General features: G+C 38.0%; 1 protein-coding gene across 1 annotated transcript in view; it reads left to right on the top strand.

The window, feature by feature from the left end:
* Positions 1-12,132, top strand: part of LOC140324590 (gonadotropin-releasing hormone II receptor-like) — a 34,966-nt gene extending 22,834 nt beyond the window's left edge. The window contains exons 4-5 of the mRNA XM_072402626.1: positions 3,611-3,812; positions 11,049-12,132. Coding sequence (XP_072258727.1) covers positions 3,611-3,812; positions 11,049-11,452 — 606 coding nt within the window. The 3' untranslated portion in view covers positions 11,453-12,132. The remainder of the gene's footprint in view (positions 1-3,610; positions 3,813-11,048) is intronic.
* Positions 12,133-23,484: the final 11,352 nt, after the last annotated feature.

Below are 23,484 nucleotides of genomic sequence, written 5' to 3'. Positions count from 1 at the left end.
AAAAGCATCTGAGTTGTTTCATTTAAAATTATTTGTGGTAATGTACAGAACCTAAATTCGAAAAAAGTTGTCCGTCCAAATATTGATGGACCTAACTGTATATCTGATCCAATTTATTCATTGCTTTTATGTCGCAATATGGGAAGTGTCATATATTAGATTTAAGGACCACTCTTCATTTAGGGACCTTTGACAAGGCAGTGTGACTTTCATATCTAATTTCCAATGTATGCAGCTAAAACATCTGCATTTATTGAAAATTGTTGATGTAATTTTTTTATTGTTGACTGCCTGACAAGTGTGCTGGGAAATGCGTGTATTATGTTTGTTCCTTTGAATTGCTCCTTTCAATTGCAGTTGGCAATTATGTTTTTTTCCCTCTTAGCATCAAACACTTCCATCTTAAAGCGGAATTTGGCAATTAGGCAATCTTCTCAAATCGCCTTTCATACTCATAGGTATTCACAATTATCTTTCTGTGGGCCTTACAAAGCTCTTTTGATCTTATCATAATGACAAACATAGGTCAATAGCAAAGTGAACAGCAGATCTTGGATACCAGCATATTACCAAAATAAGGTCCAAACCATTGGCTTTTTTTTTTTTGCTCATTATCTATTGTTTAAATTGGAAGAATGAATTGACCATATCAGCTTAGTGTGCCATATATTGATGTATTTAACTTTTATTTGTGGGGACTGTTTTAAAGTGGAACTAAACCCCGTTTTTTATTCAACCTTCCTTTTTCCGTAATGGGCACCGCCATCTTCTTTTCTCTTCTCTTCTTTGCTTTATTCTGTGGCCATTTTGATTTGCCGGACCTGGATAAAAGGCACAAAGAGCTTGTTGGGTCCCAGTGACAACAGGGGAAGCCAGGATGTTCTGCGTATTGATGGATGAAGTGAGCAATCAGGCTGGTAAGAATGCTTACTGCAGAATGGGCATCTGTGCCTTTGTGAAATAAACTTTATTATCACTTGCATTGAAAAAGTCAATAATTTCTATTAGTTGAATTTAAAGTTCAACTAATAAGTTGGGCAAGTAATAAGTGAGCATTTTCTGCATAACATACAGAAGCAGTTGGTTTAACAAAACCAAAGTTCCACTTTACAAATTTGTTACTAGATAAGTCCTTATTGCAGAAAGGGGCAGGAAAAATCACCCATACTAGAAGACCTCTTACCTGCCTGATCACTGCCCACCTGTCAAAAATCACTTACCTGAGCATATGCAGCTCCGTGTTGGCTGACATTTCCTGGCACACCCCAGCTTACCCTGTGAGTACACCTGCACGGGAGTTACATCATCCCAGCTCAGCCAATCAAGATGGCCAAGGATTGGAATGCGAGTAAAAGAGAAAGGAAGAAGATGGCGGTGCCCTCAACAGAATGTGGGACAGGTGAGCTTTTCCAGGGCTTAGTTCCGCTTTAGGTTAAGGCAGTTTTTGAAATCCTTTTTGTCTGCAAAAGAAAAAGAGTATGGATTTTTGCTGAAAATTTGACCATATATACAATATATATATATATATATATATATACTCTTACTACTATAAGAGTAGAGTAAGAAAAAAAATTGACATAATACTACAATAATATTGAGATATGAGCATGTCACGCAGAAGCTTGAATGTTCTTCTTTATAAAGCAATATAAAGAAAATAACAAGCTTCTAGAAGGCTTAAAAAAAGGTTCAACAAGTGAAATTGTTCTGATGGAAATCCAAAAAAGCTGCAGCAAAACTTGAGAGGTTCAGCTCATAATACAGTAACAACAAGCCACTTAGGAAGGTGCCCTGGGGGGGATGTGAATGAGATATATGGAAATTGTGTTGCATGATCTGTTACCCCCTAGTGAGACTTTGGTGAATGAAGTGACTGATACATTTCTGATATCAGGGAATAAAGGAGAGATAGAAAATAAACGTACAAGTTACAATGTTGCATAAAACCCACACTCAGGACTTGCAAATAGTTAATATTTTCAGTGTGGAATTACCATGGGATTGTAAAGGTTTATTTAAAAAAGGGTTGAATAATTGAATTACCGATCAGTTTGATTAAACACAGTGGGGAATAGATTTATACTGTGCATGTAGAAAGATTAAAGGTTTTTTTAATGTGCTAAATGATTGAATGTTATAAAATATTCAATGAATTCCAGCAGGAAAATAAGCCTGTTGGTTCCCTTGGTCTTTTCCAATAATTATGATTTTGATCAGGATAAAAGTAGGGAATTGCTGGATCTATGTGATTTATTAAGGTAGTCAGGAATGTCAGGAACACAACCAGACATAATACCAAATTTCAGTAGGTATAAAGCTAGGCATATACTGTGCAACATTTTTAATAGAAATAACATCTGAACTGATAAAAACATTAAAACAAAACGAAAAGTCATTATTACCTAAAAATCGTTGGAACATTAATTGGGAAAACCCATTTATATCATCAATTGAGAATGGGTAATCAATGGCCACTAAGATTTGAACTTTATTATGGGGTAAAAAGCTTGTGGTGGTGGTATTTCAATTGATTTTTTATCAGATGTTCGCTGAAATGTATTCAGTTTAAATGATAGGAAACAGTAAAACAATTTATAGTGCCCAAATCAATTTTTACTCTGTTTGCTGGGAAATATTGACTGTTTGCTGGATCAAGCTTACATCTAAGGGCAGGTTCAGACCTATGGTGGGAGCAGGGAAATCTGTGTAACTCTCGGGACTGGCACCTCGCCAGCCGCTCGCTCTTCAGTGAAAGTTTTTACTAAAATTTACCTATATTTCATATAGCACTGCAATATTACACAGTACTTTACAAAATCCATAGTTATGTCACTAACTGATCACAAGTTTGACGAAAAGCCAATTAACCTAACTTATGTTTTTGGGAAGTGAGAGGAAACCAGAGTACCAAAACGGTACGAAAGTATACAAACTCTTTGCAGTCCTGGCTCAAATTTGAATTTGTGAGCTAGTGCTGCAAAGGCCACCATGGTGCCCTAGCAGCCTTGTCAGGGGGTGCAGGGAGAGGCACTGAACCGCTCACTGCCATCCCTGTTTATTATCTATTGGGCTGCTGGGGGGGGAGGCTACATGAGTTGTCGTGCAGTGTCATAAGGTAGCAGTAACCGCACTGCAACCTCACCACCAATCTGAACATAGGCTAAAAGTGAATACCTAATCCACATTTAATGCTCCTTTGGCTGAAGCCTTTCCTAAGTATATGAGTATGTTGGGTGATGTTCTTCTATAGTAGCTTAGGGGCATGGGTGCCTGATCTCAGGCTGTATATACAAGCACAACTGATTTCATATTTCTTCTAAAAGATAAAAAAACATGAATGTTTTTATTGTTTACTAGTGAATATCTGCCAGACAGGTATTTTTTTGTATTATTAATGTGCTTGATAGACTAGATATTTGTATACAGGAATTTTCAGATTTGATGTTGATGCATGTACAATACAGGTATGGGTAAAAGATGGAATCTATCCCACTGCTTTGAGAAAATGCTTAGAATTGTGTAACAGTTAGGTAGGTTGTATCTGGAAACAGAACTGATATCATTATATTACATGTACAAGTTTTCTGACACTTTGCTATTGTTTTCTTAGCTTTTCCTGTTCCGTTTGCGGACTGTCCCTGGAGCCAACTTCACACAGTGTGCAACACATGGGAGCTTTCCCCATCGCTGGCAGGAGACCGCCTACAACATGTACACATTTTGTACTCTGTTTGTTACTCCATTAGGCGTCATGATTGTGTGCTACACGAGAATACTCTGGGAAATCGGCAAGCAGATGAAGCATAAGAATGGTGAGATATGTTTATAACCATTATAAGTTGGGCACAGAAGGTTTGGAGTTAAGATCTGCTTTCCCAGCTTTCTCTAACATTGGTTTTGTTCTGCTTGTCATACTGACCTATATTTAAATGAATAGATAATTGATTTGATGAAAACATTAAAGTGTTCTAAAATTGATATGCAAAGCATTTGCCTCTTAATCATTTTTTATCTGTATTTGTGTGGAAAGTGGATTGAAAATGTATTTTTTCTTTTTGATGGATTGGTTAACAACCTTGGCAATGAATTGATAATCAAACAAGAGAAAGAATTGAAGTGAATTGCAAAGGATTGATTTGTATGTCAAGAATAACACTTAGAAAATATTACATAGGAGTCTATTTATAAATGTTTCAGCCAACTTTTACCCAGAATTCCCACTTTTCAACTAGATTGAATTAGATTGTTGAATTGTAACTAAAAGTCAGTTCACATACTGTTTTCTAATTAAAAACCTAGCAATAATTTTCCATGGGCAACCCTTGTCTGGAGTTAAAATTAATGTCCAATGAATAATTATTGCAAAAGAGAGAGAAAAAAAAGCAAATATAAAAAATAATATTGAAACAGCATGGAATGAATCAGAATTCAAAATTGTCACAAGCAATTAAAAGCAGTAAAAAACATGTCTTAAGAAATCAAACGTTTTTACTGTTTGACACCAACAAATATGATTGGTAATCCAGCAAACATGGCATTTCTATTTGTTAGCAAATGTTTTCAATCCTGGACCAGATCCATTACAGGCTTGCTGGATCACTCAGCTTTACTGATGAAAGTGTATTCTCTCCAGCCTTGGAGAGTTTTAAATCAGGTCCATTGTTTTTTTAAGGTAAGAAGGGAACCAATTAATAGGGTGATATTTGACATTTAAAGGAACATATATACAGTTAGGTCCATAAATATTTGTACAGAGTCAACTTTGCAGTTGACCTGCAGACCTTGAGCTTTAATTCAGTGGGTTGATCAAAAAGATTGCATAAAAATGTGAGGAATTAAAGTATATATATATATATACTGAAAACTTGACTAGTGAAGGTCCTAAATTACCACTTGTATGCAGGCTTGTCATCCGCTGATCCTATTTATTGCAGAGCTATACATAAAAGTTGGTGCTTTATAAATTAAAGATAAGAATAATTTATAGTGTGTCAGCAAATTCTTCAGCTCAAAGTACATAGACATTCACATCCATTCCTTCCCCCAAAGGAGCTTACTGAAGATAGAAGATTCTCCAGTACATCAGTATGGGGTGGAAAAACAAACACAATGAAAATAGTGCCACTGGTGGAAAGGTCACCATGTTGCTCTATATATACCGATCTTTTCTATGCTATAGAGAATTTAAAATCTGTTTCATTCAACTGATACAAAATAAACATTGATGGAAGGGAGTTGCAGCTGTTGGGGACAAATTGTAGATGGGACACCATCTACAGAAACCAAGCAAAGTAAATTAGATACCATGAGAGCTAGACATTTGACTGATTGTCTAATTATAGCTTTTTTGTTCTACTGTTTCCAGAATTCTTTAAGCTAATGTAACACAAACAATTGTGCTCTGATTTAAAGGTCTGCGGCAGAGCTAACCTGGGTATGGCCTGAAATGCTTATGGATGAAAGCTGTATCCTTACCATATCACTGACCTTCGCACAAAGAAAATCTCTGGTTATCCCTTTACTTGCAACCAAGCAAGTTCTTTATTGCAGATGGGACAAACAATGTCCCTTTTGCAATACAATTATTATTATTACTACACAGTATTTATATAGCCCCAACATATTATGCAGCCCTGTACAAAGTCCATAGTCATGTTACTAGCTGTCCCTCAAAGGGGCTCACAATCTAATGTCATATTCATATGTTCATAGCAGTCTGAGGACATTTTTTTTTTTGGTTTTTGAGGGAAAGCTGATTAACCTAACTAAAAAATTTTTTTGGCATGTGGAAGGAAACTGGAGTACCAAGAGGAAATTGCTGAGCCAACCGTGCTGCCCCCTGATCAAATACTATTATCTACCTCAAAACCTCAAAAAATGATCTACCTTTTTTAAAATACACTCACTGTTCAATTGTGGGAACCACTATCTCCTTTCTTCTCCTTTTCCTGGTTTTGATCTTCAGCTATCTAGATTGGCCAGAGCGGAATGTCGTAAGTCCTGCAAAGGTGCTCGGAAACTGAATTGGTCCAAAAGTGACAAAAGAAGAAAGCAATCATGCAGTTAAGTATGTTTTATGGCAGAAGGGACATCACCTGTCCCTTTCTCCATAAAGACCTTGTCACAAGGTGCCACCGTGTGGCAGTTCTGACTCTGGGCAATCCTGCTCTTCCAGATTTAATCAGTATTGCACATCCTGCCGGTCAATAAGGAAATAGCCTCTTAAGCATCCCTGGCTATTTAGCTGGCTCAGACACAGCACATTCGTGCAACGTCTCTCCACTAGTCCTGAGCCCCCTAGCACTGCTGAGCATTTCCTCTAAACCTGCTGTTTAATTCAGTGCTTTCCCTGTCCAGATCCTGTGTTAACAACTTGTTGCCCAGTCTGTTGTTTCCAGCAAATTCCCTTGTGCTGTTCCAGTGTTCCTCTTTGACTGCAGTCATTCCTGTGTCACCTGTGCCTCCTGTCGCTTCCAGTGTCTCCTGTGTTCCCTGTGTCTGTGGTGACCCCTGTGTCACTGGTGTCTATTTCCTGGATCCCTGGTTATTGACCCCTGGCTTGTGACCTGACCTTTCTTACTTTTTGCCTTCCTAGACCCCGGCCTTCCTAATTCTACCGCCTAGGGGTTTGGTACCATGAATCATTCTGCCCGCCTTGGTAATCAGCAGCACAACTCTGCGCCTTGGCGCTTCTCAAGGTTCACACTACTTCTGTGCAAGACGTAGCGCCCCCTAGAGGCTCTGCCCCCCAAGCAAGATAAGCCTGCCTGATCACAACTTTAGTTCCGCTTTATTCTGATAATAAAGATTTGTAAAAAATATCTTCATCAATTTTTGAAAACGAAAAAATATTAAAAAACATATACAATACGCGTAGTGTATATGATGATGTACAATACTAGCAATGCATGATTTTCAAGTAGGTTTGCTGTGTAATATGCAATGTATATGTAAAATCAAGACACCTTCTGGAGTTTTTAGGTTATGATGCCTTACAGTCAGAGTTTCCTATGGAGGCATACTGATGTCTGGCAGATGGTACTGCAGGTTAAGACTATAATTGTGGATTCTGGCTTCATTAACACAGAAGGGTGCATCTCTTTTACACAGCAGGATTTGCAGCAATTCTACAAATATGAGTTATTTTAGGCAATGTTTATGTATGAAATGGAACAGAAACTTTTTATGTGTTAGTTTACTTTTGTGATGTCCTCACGCTTTTAACTGCTATCTTCAAATGCAGGGTTTTTATCAAAAGTGGCATTTGGGGTGAATTAGAAAGCAGCAGATGTGTACACTAGTTGCCTTTCCTAACACTTACTTAATAGTAAAAATATACAAAACTTTAGACCAGTCACATTCAGCTTTGAGCATGTGCATGCACTGCTATTTTTTTTAGTTTTCTATACTCAGGAGGGGTTAAAACTTCTATCAGCTTTTTTTTCCCTACCTGTCTTAAAGAAAGAACAAGAAATGAGATTTCTCCAAAGTAAATATAATTTTCATCTCAGAGTGTTGTCTTTGAAACAGTTGTCCGCATTGGAGGATTAGGAACTGTGATAGGAAAATTAAAAATGCTGGATTTCTCCTCACTTTTTGTCTTACTGAAAAACATTCACCAGGACAGCTAAAAGGGGCGAAACTCCTAGTTGAGGACACAGATGACAATAAAAACTTAAAAGTGAGTCTAACTTGTAAAAGAGAGTCTAAATTGTCAAAATGCATTTCACCCGAACATTTATTTATTGAGCTGCGTAGATAATTACCTTTATTTAATGCAGTGTTTCTAGACCTTTTTTAACACGGGGGAACCCTTGAGACAACTTTCAGGTTTTAGATAACTCCTATTATAATTATTAAATCAATAGCTCACAGTATATTAGTATGTTGGTCAATAGGAAGAATGTATCGTACATTGCTGGCAAGTGGGAAGAATCTCACCCTTACAGATAGCCAAGAAGATCATTGGTGTCACTTAAACTGACCTGAGTTGCACAAATTTCTCAAGGAACCCCTTGCAACCTCTGGAGGAACCCTGTTTGAGGAACATTTAGAGGGTATAGACTGAAAAGGTATAATAATGGCTTATTCCCATAATGACTCTATGCTTTGCTTTGGAAAATGCACTGTGCTGCCATTCATGTTAGGAAAGTCCAATAAGATGAATGAGCTTTAAAATGCAATAAAAAAAAAATCCATGTTGTGCTTTTAAAATCAAAGAAAGGCAGGCAGCATGATGCTGCTCAATGCACTACAATGTGTTGTCAAGGAGTGTTTTGGGGTACCTTAAGGATGAATGGCAACCCTGCACACCAACACGTCCATGTGTTTTGTGGTAAGGCATTCATTTCCACATAATGGAACAGGCTCTAAAGGCAGTTTCGTATATTAGTCTTCTATCCTTTTTTGCACTTTATTTATATACTATCGCTACATTTTTATTTTTTTTCCTATTTCTAAAACCATTTTAAAAAAAACGTTTCTCAAACGTTTTAACATGGGAAACTGGGGTCGAGGCAGGTAACAAAGGTCAGGTCTCAAGCCAGGGGTCAATAACCAGGGATCCTGGAAATAGACACCAGTGACACAGGGGTCACCGCAGACACAGGGAACACAGTAGTCACTGGAAGCGACAGGAGGCACAGGTGACACAGGACTGACCACAGACAGAGAGGAAAACAAGAACAGCACAAGGGAATTTGCTGGAAACAACAGACTGGGCAACAAGTTGTTAACACAGGACAGGTGGACAGAGAAAGCACTGAATTAAACAGGCGTAGGTGCAGGTGTAGAGGAAATGCTCAGCAGTGCTAGGGGGCACAGCACTAGTGGAGACACGTTGCACGAACGTGCTGTGTCTGAGCTAGCTAAATAGCCAGGGATTTTCTGATTGCCATTAGGGATGAGCGAGAACCGATTTCGCGAAACCATCGAAAGAAGAAAATAAAACAGGAGGATGCCAGAGCTGTATTCAGCCCTGGAATTCCTCCTGTTCGGCGAGAGCTCGACCTCTCGGTGAATCAGAAGGCCGCTCTCGCTTACATTTTTGGTAAGCGAGAAAGCCCTGATTCGCCACGAGATCAAACTTAATATTCTCGCTCGCTCATCCCTAATTGCCATAGAGTGCCATAGAGCACGTGAAACCAACTGCGTAATATGAAAGATATGGGGTCTGTTTCTAGGAATGCCAATATGAAAATCCTGCCGTAATATCCCACATGCAGCTTGTTAGGTCTTCCCTGCTGACGTCCAATATCTGCAGACTCCCAGCAGCTTTTTGTTCATGTAAAGAAAGTCTGCTAATTGGGTTTATGACAACCCTTTAATGCCAGGCTCAGAGGAAGCTTGCAAATCTCATTTATTTTATAGCAAATGACACAGGAGATAATGGCTTATTGCTGAGAGTATTTCCTCAGGAGGTGCAGAGAAAAAGCATTTCAAATACTCTCAGCAGATTTAGGCAAACTGTGGTTCTCCATCTGACGAGTCTAATTGCAACATATGCTGAAGGATCTAAAGAGGACCGGTCACTGCTTGATATCAACTTTGCATTAAGATAAACTCAGTCAAAATAAAAAATAAAAAACCTCAAATGCATGCAGCATGGTTTGGATTCTCAGTGCTTCCATTTTTCAATAAAGCTTCATTCACACTAAAGGAATGTGGTGTAATTTATTAAACACACAAGCTTTTTGTTTTGCATTCAGTTCAATAAGCTGCCAAGCACAACACATCCCTCACAAAGGTACTGCAAGCTGCATGGGAGTGCATTCTTCAGGTACATTTGGGGTGCCATTACCTAACAATGGCCATCCAGGGCACCAAGGCATTGGTTGTGCTTTGTTATGTGTTGCAATGTAGAAGTTTGAACAAGACCTAAGATATTTTTGTACTGCACCAATCCACTGCACTACCTATACCCAGCAGTCTGGCATTCTTTGACGGGGGGATGCCAATTCTTTTTTAGCTCTTGCCTTTCAACACTAGTGTCCCTAATTCACCCGTTTCATTTATTGGATTTTGATTCTTTCAATCATGGAAGCTTACAATCACTTGTGGGCATTACCTAGGGCAGTGTGCATGAAAATACAACCTGGGAATGCTTATTACTCCAGACTGACATCCAGCATCAAAGCATTTTATATTTGTATAAGGCCTTCACTGCTTACATCTGAGCTGATGGTTCTTAAGAGAAGTACTGGGCAAATTTCTGTATTGTTTATAGGAAAATACTCCCACCAGCTACAATCTGTTTGCATTGCAAAGAGAAACATGGAGAGCCAGTGACAAATTAACTCTGAGGTATGCAACAAAAACAGAAAGGTTTATTGAACAAGATTTTCTAACATTAATGAGGAAAGAAATGAGAAGCCAAGGAGTGTGAAATATAAACAGGTAAAAGTCAATCAAAATGACAAAAAGTCAGACAGGTATATTGCAGAAAAGAAAGGCAATGTCTTACCTGTAATAGAACAAACTTACCTGCCTATTTGCAATCTTTCAAAATGTACACTGAGCTGCACCAGGATATCCCAGCATAGCCGGCTGCTGGGACTGAATGAACTCCAATGTGCATTTGGGGAGTTACAGCCTGGCCATTTAAGATTTCTGAAGATCCTGAACCCACAAAAGGGTTAGGTGAAGATGTCAGCCCCAGCGGAGTCAGAAGAGGTGAGTTTACCTAAAAAAAATTGCAAACAGGCAGATAAGTTTGTTCTATTGCAAAACATGCATTGCTTGTCACTTCTGCAATAAAGAACCTGCCTGCTTGCAGTTTGTTAAATTTGTTAAGAACTGGTAAGCTGCAATATATTTAATTTCTGTTCTTGTGTTTAGACAAACTTTTGAAACAAGGGAACAGCAGCATTTCATAGTGTGGTTTTCCATCACGTTGCATAGCACCTGTGCTGTAAAATATTAAACATACTGTTTGATTTCATCAGTTTGGAGTCATGGTGAATGTATTTGTCTGTAGTTGAGTCCCTCTGGATGGCTTAGCTATTGACCTGCAAACACTTTATAATTGATGTGTTTTTATCTTTTTCCAGAGCTTGCAAGGAGTAAGAATGACCTTATCTCCAAAGCACGGCTGAAAACACTGAAGATGACGTTGGTTATTGTGGTCTCTTTCATGATTTGCTGGACTCCGTATTACCTATTAGGAATATGGTACTGGTTCCAGCCAGAGATGATCCATTTAACACCCGAGTACATCCATCACAGCTTGTTTCTCTTTGGCCTTCTTCACACTTGCACTGACCCCTTAGTTTATGGACTATACACTCCATCATTCAAAGAGGATTTACGCACATGGCTCAGGAGACTTGGGGGTCTACTGACAAGGAAAGCCAAGGACAGCAAGCAGCTTGCAGACTCTGAAATGAATATCAAAGATTTTACCTCCATGGATGGGCCAACAACTACTGCCACCACTGTACAATCTATCTTTTGAAAGCAGTGGTGCCCGCTTTGTATTTTTTTTGTTCAGATGTCTAGAAATTAAACTGTATTCGGTTTCTTTTACCAGGTTATAATATGCCCTTTATTAAATGGGAAATGTTTTCAGGTTGGTAATTTCCATACTTTTCTCATCCTGAACTGTAAGCATCCAAGTCTATATACCATTCTTTGAAAGCATATTTCCCAACTGCCGTATTGCTTTACCTTAAAAAAAAAATATAAAAAAGGCATTATTTGCCAAAGTTGGGGTAAATTAGTAATACAACTATCAATTCACCAATACATAATAGCACAAAAGAGAATATAGACATTGAGATGCTGAACATCATAGCTTAGAAAGGGCTCAACACTGGACCCTATTCCTAAACCACATGCCAGATGCAATAAAAAAAAACAGGGTAATAGAGTGTCTGCTATGGGTCTTTACTGTAGCTTGGCATTTCTCATTTCAGCACAAGTTAGGGAACCACCAGCTTTGTCAACATTATTTCCTGGTGGTAAAGAATGTACATTACCCCCATACCACACTACAATGAACGCTGTATGAGAGTCCTATCATAAAAGTCTTGGCTTTTGTACTGGAGAAGGTCCCCGTTTATGTTGGAGTAATAAATGTTAGGGTAAAAGGTTATCTTCTAAATGCTTATTCTATTAAGTACCTGTTTTTTCCCTCATGTTAAAGTTGAGATTTGTTGTAAAATATGGCTGGCTATAATATACCTATAGCATGGGGTACACAGACAGAACTAGGAGAAACTGCTTAGGGGAAAAAAATGATAATGGTTACTATAATGGATAAAATACGTATTATTTTCACTGGACTCTATAATTTACTCTGCACTTATAAATTATATTTTTAAATAGCAGACTATTACATGGGCTGAACCCATAAAGAAATGGGTATCTCTGTAACTAAATGGAAGGAATATGCTAGTAATAACGAGATACCTGGAAAGAAGCTGTTTACTTTTTCTTTTACCTCTCAGAAGTGAGCATGGTTCTGAAATTGCCATCTTTTCTCCAACAGTCCCATTAGAGTAATTACCGGGAACCTTATCACAATTCTCCACTGAACATTTTCTAGCTACTGTTCTATATATACACACATGACCTTTCCGGCCTTCTCTGTGAGTCGTCTTTATTACATTTGTGCATGTAAGAATGTTTGCTTTTTGTATCTCTTTGGTGCATGAAATGGAATCTAAAGTCACGTTGTCATATCTCAGAAATCCCTGGGGTTTGACTGGCACGAGTATTTCTGTATTCACAAAGCAAATTTAAAACTGTCTAAGCAAATATAGGGAAAAAGAATAAAAAGTAGCATTAGGTACAAAACGGAATTTTCAATAAAATTATTCCTTTTCTATTCCCTTTTTAATTACCTTTTTAACTATTACAGAAGTAAGGAGTATCACTGAGGGGCAATAAATACCTAACCACTTTTGAAATGCATTTTATTTCAAACTGAACATTACACCAGAATATACAGACAGCTTAGTCCAGTTGTTTTCCATTCAGCCATTACTAAAGCACAATACTCCATCCCATTCCCTTTTGTCCGTCATTTGATGATCCTGGATCACATCTGCTGGTGATGAGTTCACTTTTTGCTGCCTTTGAAAATACCACTAAAATACTTAGCTCAGAGTTCTGGTAGTACACGCTTACTGCCTTCCTTGTAACTGTCTATGGAGCTCTGTGTTCCAAACAAGGGCCCAAAGTCACTTTGGTGTGGTCAGTTCTACACAGGGGCCCCCTGTTGACTACGTCTGCCACTGGTGCCCAAATAAAACTTTTATTTTTAGTTTTGCAGTCAGGCAAAAACAATAGTAAAAATAGCCATCCTTTGCTTTTTTTTTTGTCACTAAAGAGGAGAACACAGTGGGATGCTGCTCACTCGTCTTCCCCTTTCCCCTCTCTGTAAAATAGTACAGTGCTGGGTGTACAACGCTAAATAGAAGTGACCACTTAACTCAGGTAGCGCTGGGTCCCAGGTTCAAATTTTAGCAGCTGTCATCCAAGCAGTATAGTCAGAGTTTTCTATCCCTGGCTAGTCTCCAATCTACACAAAGATAATCAATGCATTCACTGAACCAATATGCAACAAAGCATCTGCAAGCCTCCCATGTCACAGCATGGAGCATAGCATAAGTCTTTTAAAAAGTAGCCAAAGTGTAAATGGATTTTGTACCAAAAAACTACACAATACATATTCTACATTATCAGCTCTTTTAAAATGTAACGTATAAAAAAGTATTTGGTATATTAGGTATTTTTTAGGATCTATGGAGTATAAAAAAATGTGAATAATCAAGGTACTGAAAGACACTGGATATGTGGTTTGAATATAACATGTATATGCATATGTATATATACTCTTGGGCCATTTTGGGTAGATGTCAATGGTATACTGGAGGAAAGAAAGACACAGCTACACATTTCCTGCCCATATATTGTCCTGAATAATGCCCTCTTATTGCAATGATTGTTTGTTTGCTACTTACATATTTAAAGCAGACTTAAACTGAAAAATTAGAAGTGGTCGGCTTCATATTATTAATAGGGACAGGGTCTCTTTGAATTAAATTATTACTAATATTAGGCAAAATGTGTTAATTTTGGTAAAAACATGGGACTTAAATGTGCATAGTTATCAAAATAAAATTTTAGGGATATAAAAGAGGATTAAAATAAAAATGTTCCCTTAGATTTGCTGCACAATTTTACTTTGAATAACAGAATTCTATTTAAAAATAAGTTAAACGATAGACAAGTGTGCCTGTGTTGCTCTTCAATCCCCCCTGCAAGGAGCAGAAGACAATTTAGGAGTAAACAAATTAGGAAGATTGAACCTGACAGATTAATTGATCTTGACTGATGGCACGCCTATGGCTCTTCCTCTGAACAGCATATGACCTAACCATACATAATAGATACTACCATCACTATTGTACTGTGACAGATGGCATTACTTTGAGAATCAGACAGGTAGACATAGTATAATGGGCATAGAAAAGGGTAAATTCATCGAATGCTTTGATAGTAGTGGGCGTGTAGGGGTTAAATTATAATAAATATTGTAAGCTGGTAAGGTGACTTGACAATAAGTAAAAAAACAGACATTTCTTACAATACACTTACCACAAATGGACTTTAACATTAAAACTGAATTCCTGGCTGATATAAAATATCACTGAATGTAGTAGCAAAACTAAAGTTCCACTTTTAACAATATTCGGTCATGCAAGTCATTATTGCAGAAAGGGGCAGGTGATGTAGCTTCTGCAATAATCTTTACCTGCCTGATTGTTCCACAAAACAGTCAAAAAAAACAGAGATGCCAACAATCCAGGCTTTCCCTGCACTTGCTGGGGATAAAAAAACTTTTACACACCTGGGCAGTAGTTACGCCACTACAGCACTGTGTAAGGCTGGAGAGGATACTCTTTCATCAGTGAAGCTGGGTTATCCAACAAACCTGGAATGGATCTGGTCCAGGATTCAAAACATTTGCTAACAAATAGCAAATTACTTAGAAGAAATCAATTCCAGGTTTGCTGGATAACCCAGATTCACTGATGAGTGTGTATCTTCTCCAGCCTTGGAAAACTTTAATAAACCAGGCCTTTTATCACAGCAACTAGCAATGGCAGCACTAGAAGCCACTACAAGCCTTTAATTTTTAGTGCTGTCAGTCAACAGCTTGGACATAACGCCTAATCTCGAATGGTTCAGGTAGTAGACATAGAAATGTTTTGGGGAGAAAACTTTGGTAAAGTTTTCTGGTATATTTGGTTTCTGGATTGCAAAACTAAGCACAATTACAAATCATTGGGCAGGTTAGCCTTGTATATGCTGTAAAGTTTAACAGTTTAGTTGTTTCCTGAAGTTTAGCTTGACTTTACTTTTGCCTAACACTGTTGGGTCCTATAGTAATCAGCATTAGTTTCACCATCTCCTCGGTCATAATGATCATTATTATTATCACCTTGATGAATTTTGCCCACTGGCTCTGATTAACTCAACTCGAAATGCTTGCTGAGATCACACACACCTCATTTCTGACATGGCAGATTATAATATTACATGTCCTCTAGACATATACAGCACATAACCCAATGTCCCAGATATTTTTCTCCATTACCAGAAACAAGACTGTCAAGTAAGGTCATTGGAAATGTTATTGTATGTTTTTATGTTGCAGTCATAATAATTTACCACTTCATGTTGATCCGATACACTTGGCTATTATGTTATTACCTAATTGGAACAGTATTCTATGCTCCAAAAACGGCAAAATCACAGCCATCAGAAGCAATGGTCTGGAAAATGTTTTTGTTCTAGTTTTGTTTAGTTTTTTGTTTTTTTAGAGAAACTCAAAGCAAATAATGAGATTTATGATGCTGAAATTTGCCTCAGTTCAACTCAAAGTCCAAAGGTAAACCAAAGTTTGGCAAATATAGCCCTAAAATAATTAAGATCCCTTTTTTTCTATAAAAAATATTATAATTCCAGGTTGAGCATATGACTTTAAATTAACTACACAGAAGTGGGTATTTTAAGGAAAAAAAATACAACAATTAGTTTGGTGGAATTTAATCCATTTATAAAGGCTCCTTAAATATTAGAAAGAACCGATTAAAGAAACAACCAATAGTTCATAGATATCAACATTCATGATGCACGTTGAAAATGTTGTTGCCAGACTGTACAGAGTAGGACTAAGAATATTTGGCCTGGGAGGCCAACACAACCATATGGCATTTTCATGGCACATATAGACAAGGATCCCTCTTCAGAACAAGACTATGATGTTCTCTCTGCCTGAGGCAACGCCATTAGTGTTCAGCCATGGCTGATTGTGGCTTGAGATAGCTCTGGTATTCTGATGGCTTTCCCTGTTCCAGCACATATGAACGGACATATAAAAGAACTGGATATGAGTTATCATTATGGTTTCGATATGCAAATGTAAAAATTTTAAAGAAAAACCATTGCTGCCCACTTTTCCACATTCGTCAGCACCTGGTGACTCCTGCACCCCATCCTCATCATCATCTCCCTATCTTCCACCATCAGTTACCAAACCCACCATAATTAGTTCATTTCTGTAGTCATATATTAGTTCATACCACCATCAGATCTCTTCTCCCTTCTGTTTACTCATTTGTATGCCTGAAACCAAACTCATTTGGATGGACCATCAATACAGACCAGTCATAGGCGTGAATGGGTCAGGAGGCATAGCAGAAGCTTGACATGGTTGCGACTCTACTATAGTGTTGAGGAGGGCTGAACAGGTGGGAACTCAGGGATATGACACGGTAGGTATTTTAGTTTGTTACTGCCACTTGGGGGAATGGGGGATCTTTAAAGGACAATTTAACTACAAGTGAAATTATTCAGGTCAAAAAAAGCAAAATAAAGCATTTGCCCCGTAACAGCCACATATTCATATGCTAACGTTCTGTAGTACACCATTCACTATTTATGTGTAATGACGACTTTGTATATTTTATTAAGGTTCTATCTAGAAAACAAATTGTATCACACCCAATTGCTTGGCAGAAATGATTTACAATTCTTCTGGCTTATGTCTGTATTTCCTTGAAAGGCCAACCTCAGCATTCTGCTGTGTGCTGCCAGGACAGTGCTGAGTCAGGTTCTGACCTTACAAAGTACACTTATTATTCACAGGCGTGGAGAAGGATCGTGCACCAATACCACCAGCTACAAAAGTATATTAATATATCAAGTTTTTATATTCACCCTTTTCTCAAACAAAGACCATCAGACATTACAGAGCTATGGCAAGCACTCACACACACACAAAAACTACATACAAAATATATATATATAAGTAGTATGTGTTGTAAGTATTTGTTCTAATGAAATCCAGCTGCAAGATTTTGCACTTTTTTTTTAAACGCATCTGATTTATATTTAGCTGATTTTAACCAAAAATGTAATTGGGTTTTAAAGCAGAGTTACCTGATTGCTCGCTTGAAGTGTCAAAATCCTTGACATGTGCAGCCCAGCGTTGGTTGTGGAGTAAACGGGCACATTACAACTTACCTTGTGCTTGCTGGGACTGAATGGACTTTTGCCTGCCCAGGAGTTGTCATTATGACCCAACCAATCAAGATGCCTAATTATGCCTAAGAGAAGAAGGAAGAAAATGGAGGAAACTGCAGGGAAACAGAGAAAGGAGAGTATAACAGGGTTTAGTTCTGCTTTAATCAACCAGCATTTCAAAATCTGAAAGCAAACAGTACTCAGCCACAGGTGAGACTCTGGGCATGATTTATTAAAGCTCTCCAAGGCTGGAGAGGATACACTTTCTTCAGTGAACCTGGGTGATCCATAAAACTTAGAATGGATCTGATCCAGGATTTAAAACATTTGTTAGCAAATAGCAAGTTACTTTAGGAAATCCATGCCAGGTTTGCTGAATCACTCAGCTTCACCAAAGAAAGTGTATTCTCTCCAGCCCTGGAGAGCTTTAATAAATCAGGCCCAGTGTATGTAGCATCTAGATCAGTGTTCCTCAACCAGGGTTCCTCCAGAGGTTGTTAGGGATTCCTTGAACAATGAGAAGTTTGTGGCTCTCTGGTGAGTTAAAGTGACACCAATAATCTTTTTGGTTCTCTGTATGGGTAACATTTTTCCCAATGACCACCATGGTAATATACTGTGGGCTGTGGATATAGTAAATATATCCAAAAACATGAAATTTATTTTGGGGGTTCTTCCATGTTAAAAAGGTTGAGAAAGACTGATCTAGACCACAGGCGCTGTTCACAAATGTGATGAAGCAGTAACTGCACTGCAACCTCAATGCCCATCTGAACTTAGCCATAGGGAAGGTTTTTGAAGAAAAGTAAAAAAATATGCATTCGGACCATAAGACGCACCCTGATTTTCCCCCCACTTTAGGGGGAAAAAAAGTGCGTCTTATGATCCGAAAAATACGGTATTTCCTTTTTTTTATTATTAAACAGTATATATATATATATATATATATATATATATATATATATATATATATATTGTATCATTGTTCCAATAAATATTCTCAGTTCTATCTGCTAGCTTTAGAGTGTGTCTACCTATCCTCATGCCACTACACTGCAGAACATATATGTCAGTTTTCAGATGTCAAATTATGATTTAGAACACTGCAACTCAAACAAGAAACTGAAAAAAAAATCCTGCTATAGACATAAGAAATGACAGATATTCATTAAATCTGTCAGATAAAACCCTGGTGGTACATTGTTACCCCTAAGAAGATTGCCATCATTTCCTAATAGGTAATTTAGAAATGCAGCTAATTCTAAGTTGACAGAAGACGAACAGCTCACCTGCCGCGCTATACACAGCCAGCGGGACGCTGCGTTGCCCTATTAAGGGGCCGTTATGTTCAGACAAAGAGGCAGCTTGATGAGATGTTTTCTCTCCATGGAGGTCTGACAAGTAGCCATTTCCTAGAGAGCAGCAGGAAATGAAAACATGGTAAATAATGGAATTAATCTAATGGTTCTAATCAGCTGTCCAAAACTTGTGAACTCCAGTAAATATAGAGATGATATCACAATGATCAAGTGACTTCCTTTATGTAAATAGAAAATGTATGGAATTCAATAGCTCCGAGGTTGACTGAGGAGTCAGATTTGACTACATAATAAAAATGTATATTGTTCTATTCTAAGAAAAGTTTAAAAAATGAATAGCTTGTCCACAATGCTTGTTATTGTGCGTACATATTTCAAGGTCTAATGGCTCCTTTATGATAGTCAAAACACGTACAAAATACAGATACTTTATGATACTTGATTCTCATATAGTAAACTGAAAATTTTCAGGTATATCATTACTGAGCCAATTCCTCCTTCATTTGTGTCTCACATGCTCCCCCTTCCAGGCAGTACAGATCACAGTGGGAGGCATCCAGCAGCACAGCCAGTGCTACCAATCCAGGCAGCAGTAGGAGGTGATGTGTGTGGCTAGGTGCTGACTTCACTGAATCAGCAGTGATAATGTGGATAGCCAGACCCCCTGCTACATCTTCCCATCCCACACAGCTTACAGAACAGTGGCAACTCCGCTCTAAATTTGGGAGCAGTGCAGTATTGTTGCCATCCCATCTCAGAAAAGCTGCCTAGGTGATCTTCACTGGCAAAATCAACAGGTATTTGTAGGACTTTGCATGGGGGTCTAAGGCTACATACACGTGAGATAATTCTTGTCCGATAATCTCCTCAGGGCTGATATTGGACGAGAATCTGGCGTGTGTACAGCGCTCATTCATGGATCCATCCTAGTGGATCCACGAACAACGAATGCTCATAATTAAAGTAAAAGGGAGGGAGAGCAGTGTGGTGCCGCTCCGTCTTTCTCCCCCCTCCACAGAGCAGAATGGCACCGTTTGTACAGCACATGTTCATGAATCATTTAGTCTATTGTCGTTGGAAAGGATCGTAAGGGAACGACAATTATTGAAGGTGTGTAGCCAGCCTAAGAGATACAACAGCCTATACTTGAATATAGTTCTACTTAAAGCAGAAGTAAAGCAAAAACAAAAAAATTACACTTACTTTTAATCCTGCAGGTCCGTCAATGGAGCTGGTGCTTCCCCCAATCTGGTCTCACATCTTCCTGGAATTCCTCTTCATCCTGGCGCTGAGGAAGCGGTGGGCGCTGCCATTTTCATTCTTCACTTCCTTTTTCTTCCTTGCACTGCGCAGGATAGGGTGACATACCAATAGGAAAAAAAAGAGAGCCGTTCTCATGGCATCTCTATCCCCTAATAGAAAAAATGCCCCTTCTGCACATGTTCAAGATTAGGGCATGTGTAGAAGGAGCACCCAGAGCCTCCGGGATGCGTGACATAGGTATCCCGGGAGGCTCTGCACTCCCGTTCAGTCTTGATCGCCTCAACTAAAAAAGGAGGCGCTGCACCCTTTTTTTTTTAAAGAAAAGGGTGTTGCACTTAAAAAAAAAAAAAATAACATTTTTTCTTTACATATAAGGGTTGTCTACCCTTTTATGTAACGTAAAAAATGTTGAGTTTAGGAACGCTTTAAATGAATAAAGTCAAATATTTCTTACAATTATTACATGGATGTGAAAAATCTCCAGGTTGTTTGAACAGCTTTTTGATCAAATAGGATATAAACCCTATATATATATATATATATATATATATATATATATATATATATATATATATATACGGCATAAACTTTTAAAAAAGACAGCAAAAGCTTTTCTAATGTAACATTTGGTTAGAACAAATATTGGTACGATTATTTCAGGTTTGTGTATGTTGTTATTGTTCACATTTTCTTTGGATCTCCAGAAAATCTGAAAGTTTGGCTGTAAATGCTGAAAGTTGTTGAGGTTTGTCAATACTGATGCATAGATAATTTTGACTTGACTTCTAAGTCAATTCCATTACATGTTCAGAGAATAAATTATAGTGCTTTTACTGTTACCAATAACCAATATTGCACTATAGGGTGAATTTATTCCTCAGATTGACTTTTGAATATATCAATTTAAAATTATTTTTATATGTGTAAAACATTTGGGAAAAACTGTTACTGTCACATGTAAATACATATATAATAGTGCATGAACAAAAAAAGAAAATAGAACCAACAGGGGTATTCAATGACAAAAGGAAAGCCATCATCCTGCACAGAGTACTTTCAAGTTGCATACAGACATCTAGTGGCACAGATAAGATATAACTACCATTCACTAGGATTACCAAGGATATAAAAATAATATTTATTAATAATAGTAATTATTTTTACTGACAGTTTTAATGCAGATCAAAAGGGGAAAATTCAAATCCTAAAAATGGTCAAACCCATTCAGAAGTTATTTAAGGCAGGGGATTGATTTATTAAAGCTCTCCACGGCTGGATAACTTTCATCAGTGAAGCTGCGTGATCCAGCAAATCTGGAATTGTCCAGGATTGAAAACATTTGCTAACAAAGAGCAAATAACTTTTAGGAAATCAATTTCAGGTTTGCTGGATCACTCAGCTTCACTGATGAAAATGTATCCTCTCCAGCCTTGGAGAGCTTTATTAAATCAGGCCCGGAGTATCAGACGTCCGTCAACACCGACCAGGCAAGCTGTAATTTTTAGAACCAGGTCAGAAATGAAAGGTCACAAAATCTCTTAGTATAGGTACTCTTTGGGTAAAAACTCTTCTGAGTCAATCTAAATGCCTTGGAATTCTTGGGTTAGGATACTTACATTGTATGAGTCGGAGAGTTGGAGAGAATTTGTTTTTATGTGACTGGCAATGGTGCATAACATTTAAAGTGTGGTTGAATAAAAAGGATCTTTTCATGCAACATTGAAAATACACAAATCCTTCTTGAAGGAAACATTAAGACTATGTTCTGGATGACAAGTTGCAGTGCGTTTACTTCTAGACTGTGGGGTAGAGTTGCAAAACAAAAGCCTTTTCTTACAAAGAAAAACATCTAAAATTTGCTAAACGCATGAGTGAAAATGTGGTATAGTCTGATAGGACCAAGAGTGAACTTTTTGGCCATAACTCCAAAATGTACCTTTGGTGCAAAAAAAAAAAAAAAAACTTTTAGGCATCACCTAAAAAACATCATCCATATAGTGAAGCATGGTGGTGGCAGCATCATGATTTGGGGTTGCCCATCATCAGCTGGAACCGGAGCTAGTCAAGGTGGAAGGATATATGCACTGTTACAAATACCAGTCACTTTTGGCACAAAACATTCAGACGTCTGCTAGAAAGCTGAAGATGAAGAAGAATTTTACCTTTGCTTTGGAATGGCCCAGTTAGAGCCCAGACCTAAATCCAATAGAAAATCTGTGGTGTGACCCGAAGAGTACAGTGCACAAAAAAATGCCCTCAGAAACTGACAGATTCTTTTTACAAGAATAAGCGGGCAAAGATGTGCCATGCTGATACTCCTACCCAAGAAGACTGAATGCTGGAATTTAATCAAAAGCCGCTTCAACAAAAGATTAAGTAGTATATTAAGGTAAACTCAATGTTGTGGATCTTAAAAAGGAAAAAAAAAAAAAAAAAACAGAAAAAGGGTCCTATAGTCTCCTTTAAATTTAAGGAGACCCTTATCTAAGCATGCAGCCTGGGTTATCAGGAAAGGGGTAATAAGTATGCACTCTGCCCCCCCCCGCCCACCGCTTTTTGTACCATAAATGAGAAGAGATTGTAGAAGAAAGATGACATTCTGCACCACATGATGACAGTATCGAAATGTAAAGGCTCCAAACTGGAGTTATTGATGATTTTAATAAAGAGACTAGCGCTTGAGTATCCACAGTGGTATGACAATGAATGAAACAAGTCCACTGTAAGCAGGGTAAAGCGGGGGCAAATACAGGAGCTCTGTATATTAGAACACTGCAAAAACATTAAACCCAACAAATAAAAAAATATATATACCTAATATAATGGCAGTTCTATTCATCCAATTTAGCAATATCTTGGTCAAGTTTAATGCTTGTTTCACCCACTAACTACAAGCATACTTCCAATCTAAACTAGGCATTCTGCCTCCAGTAAATGCCTGGGCGATCTCTTATTTCTAATTCAGTGCTGCACCAGGAAAATTTTCTTCCCCTAGACACTGGTAATGGAGTATATCCTGTCTCATCTTTCCTAATGTAAATAGGCTTTGTGCTTGGCACAGTCAAAAGCCAGACATGATTAACACAAATTACAATAAAGTGTGAAAATTGGCCTTGACTTTATTTTGTCTGATCTGTGCAGAGGACAAATAACAAGTCGGGTGTACAGAAACACAGATGGGAGCTTACGGGAATGTCAAATCAGAATGCAGGTAGAACGATTTACCTTCTCATGCCAAAGAGAAAAGTGATATTCAGCCAAACTGACCAGAGTTTGTATTCTGCGCCACTGGAGGAGGACATAGGAAGGTCAATGACAGATATAACTTTCCTTAAGATGAAACAACTTAAAAATAGAAAACACAACA

Source organism: Pyxicephalus adspersus, chromosome 2, assembly GCF_032062135.1.
Source record: "Pyxicephalus adspersus chromosome 2, UCB_Pads_2.0, whole genome shotgun sequence".
Lineage (NCBI taxonomy): Eukaryota > Metazoa > Chordata > Amphibia > Anura > Pyxicephalidae > Pyxicephalus > Pyxicephalus adspersus.
This window is presented reverse-complemented; position numbering and strand designations above follow the sequence as displayed.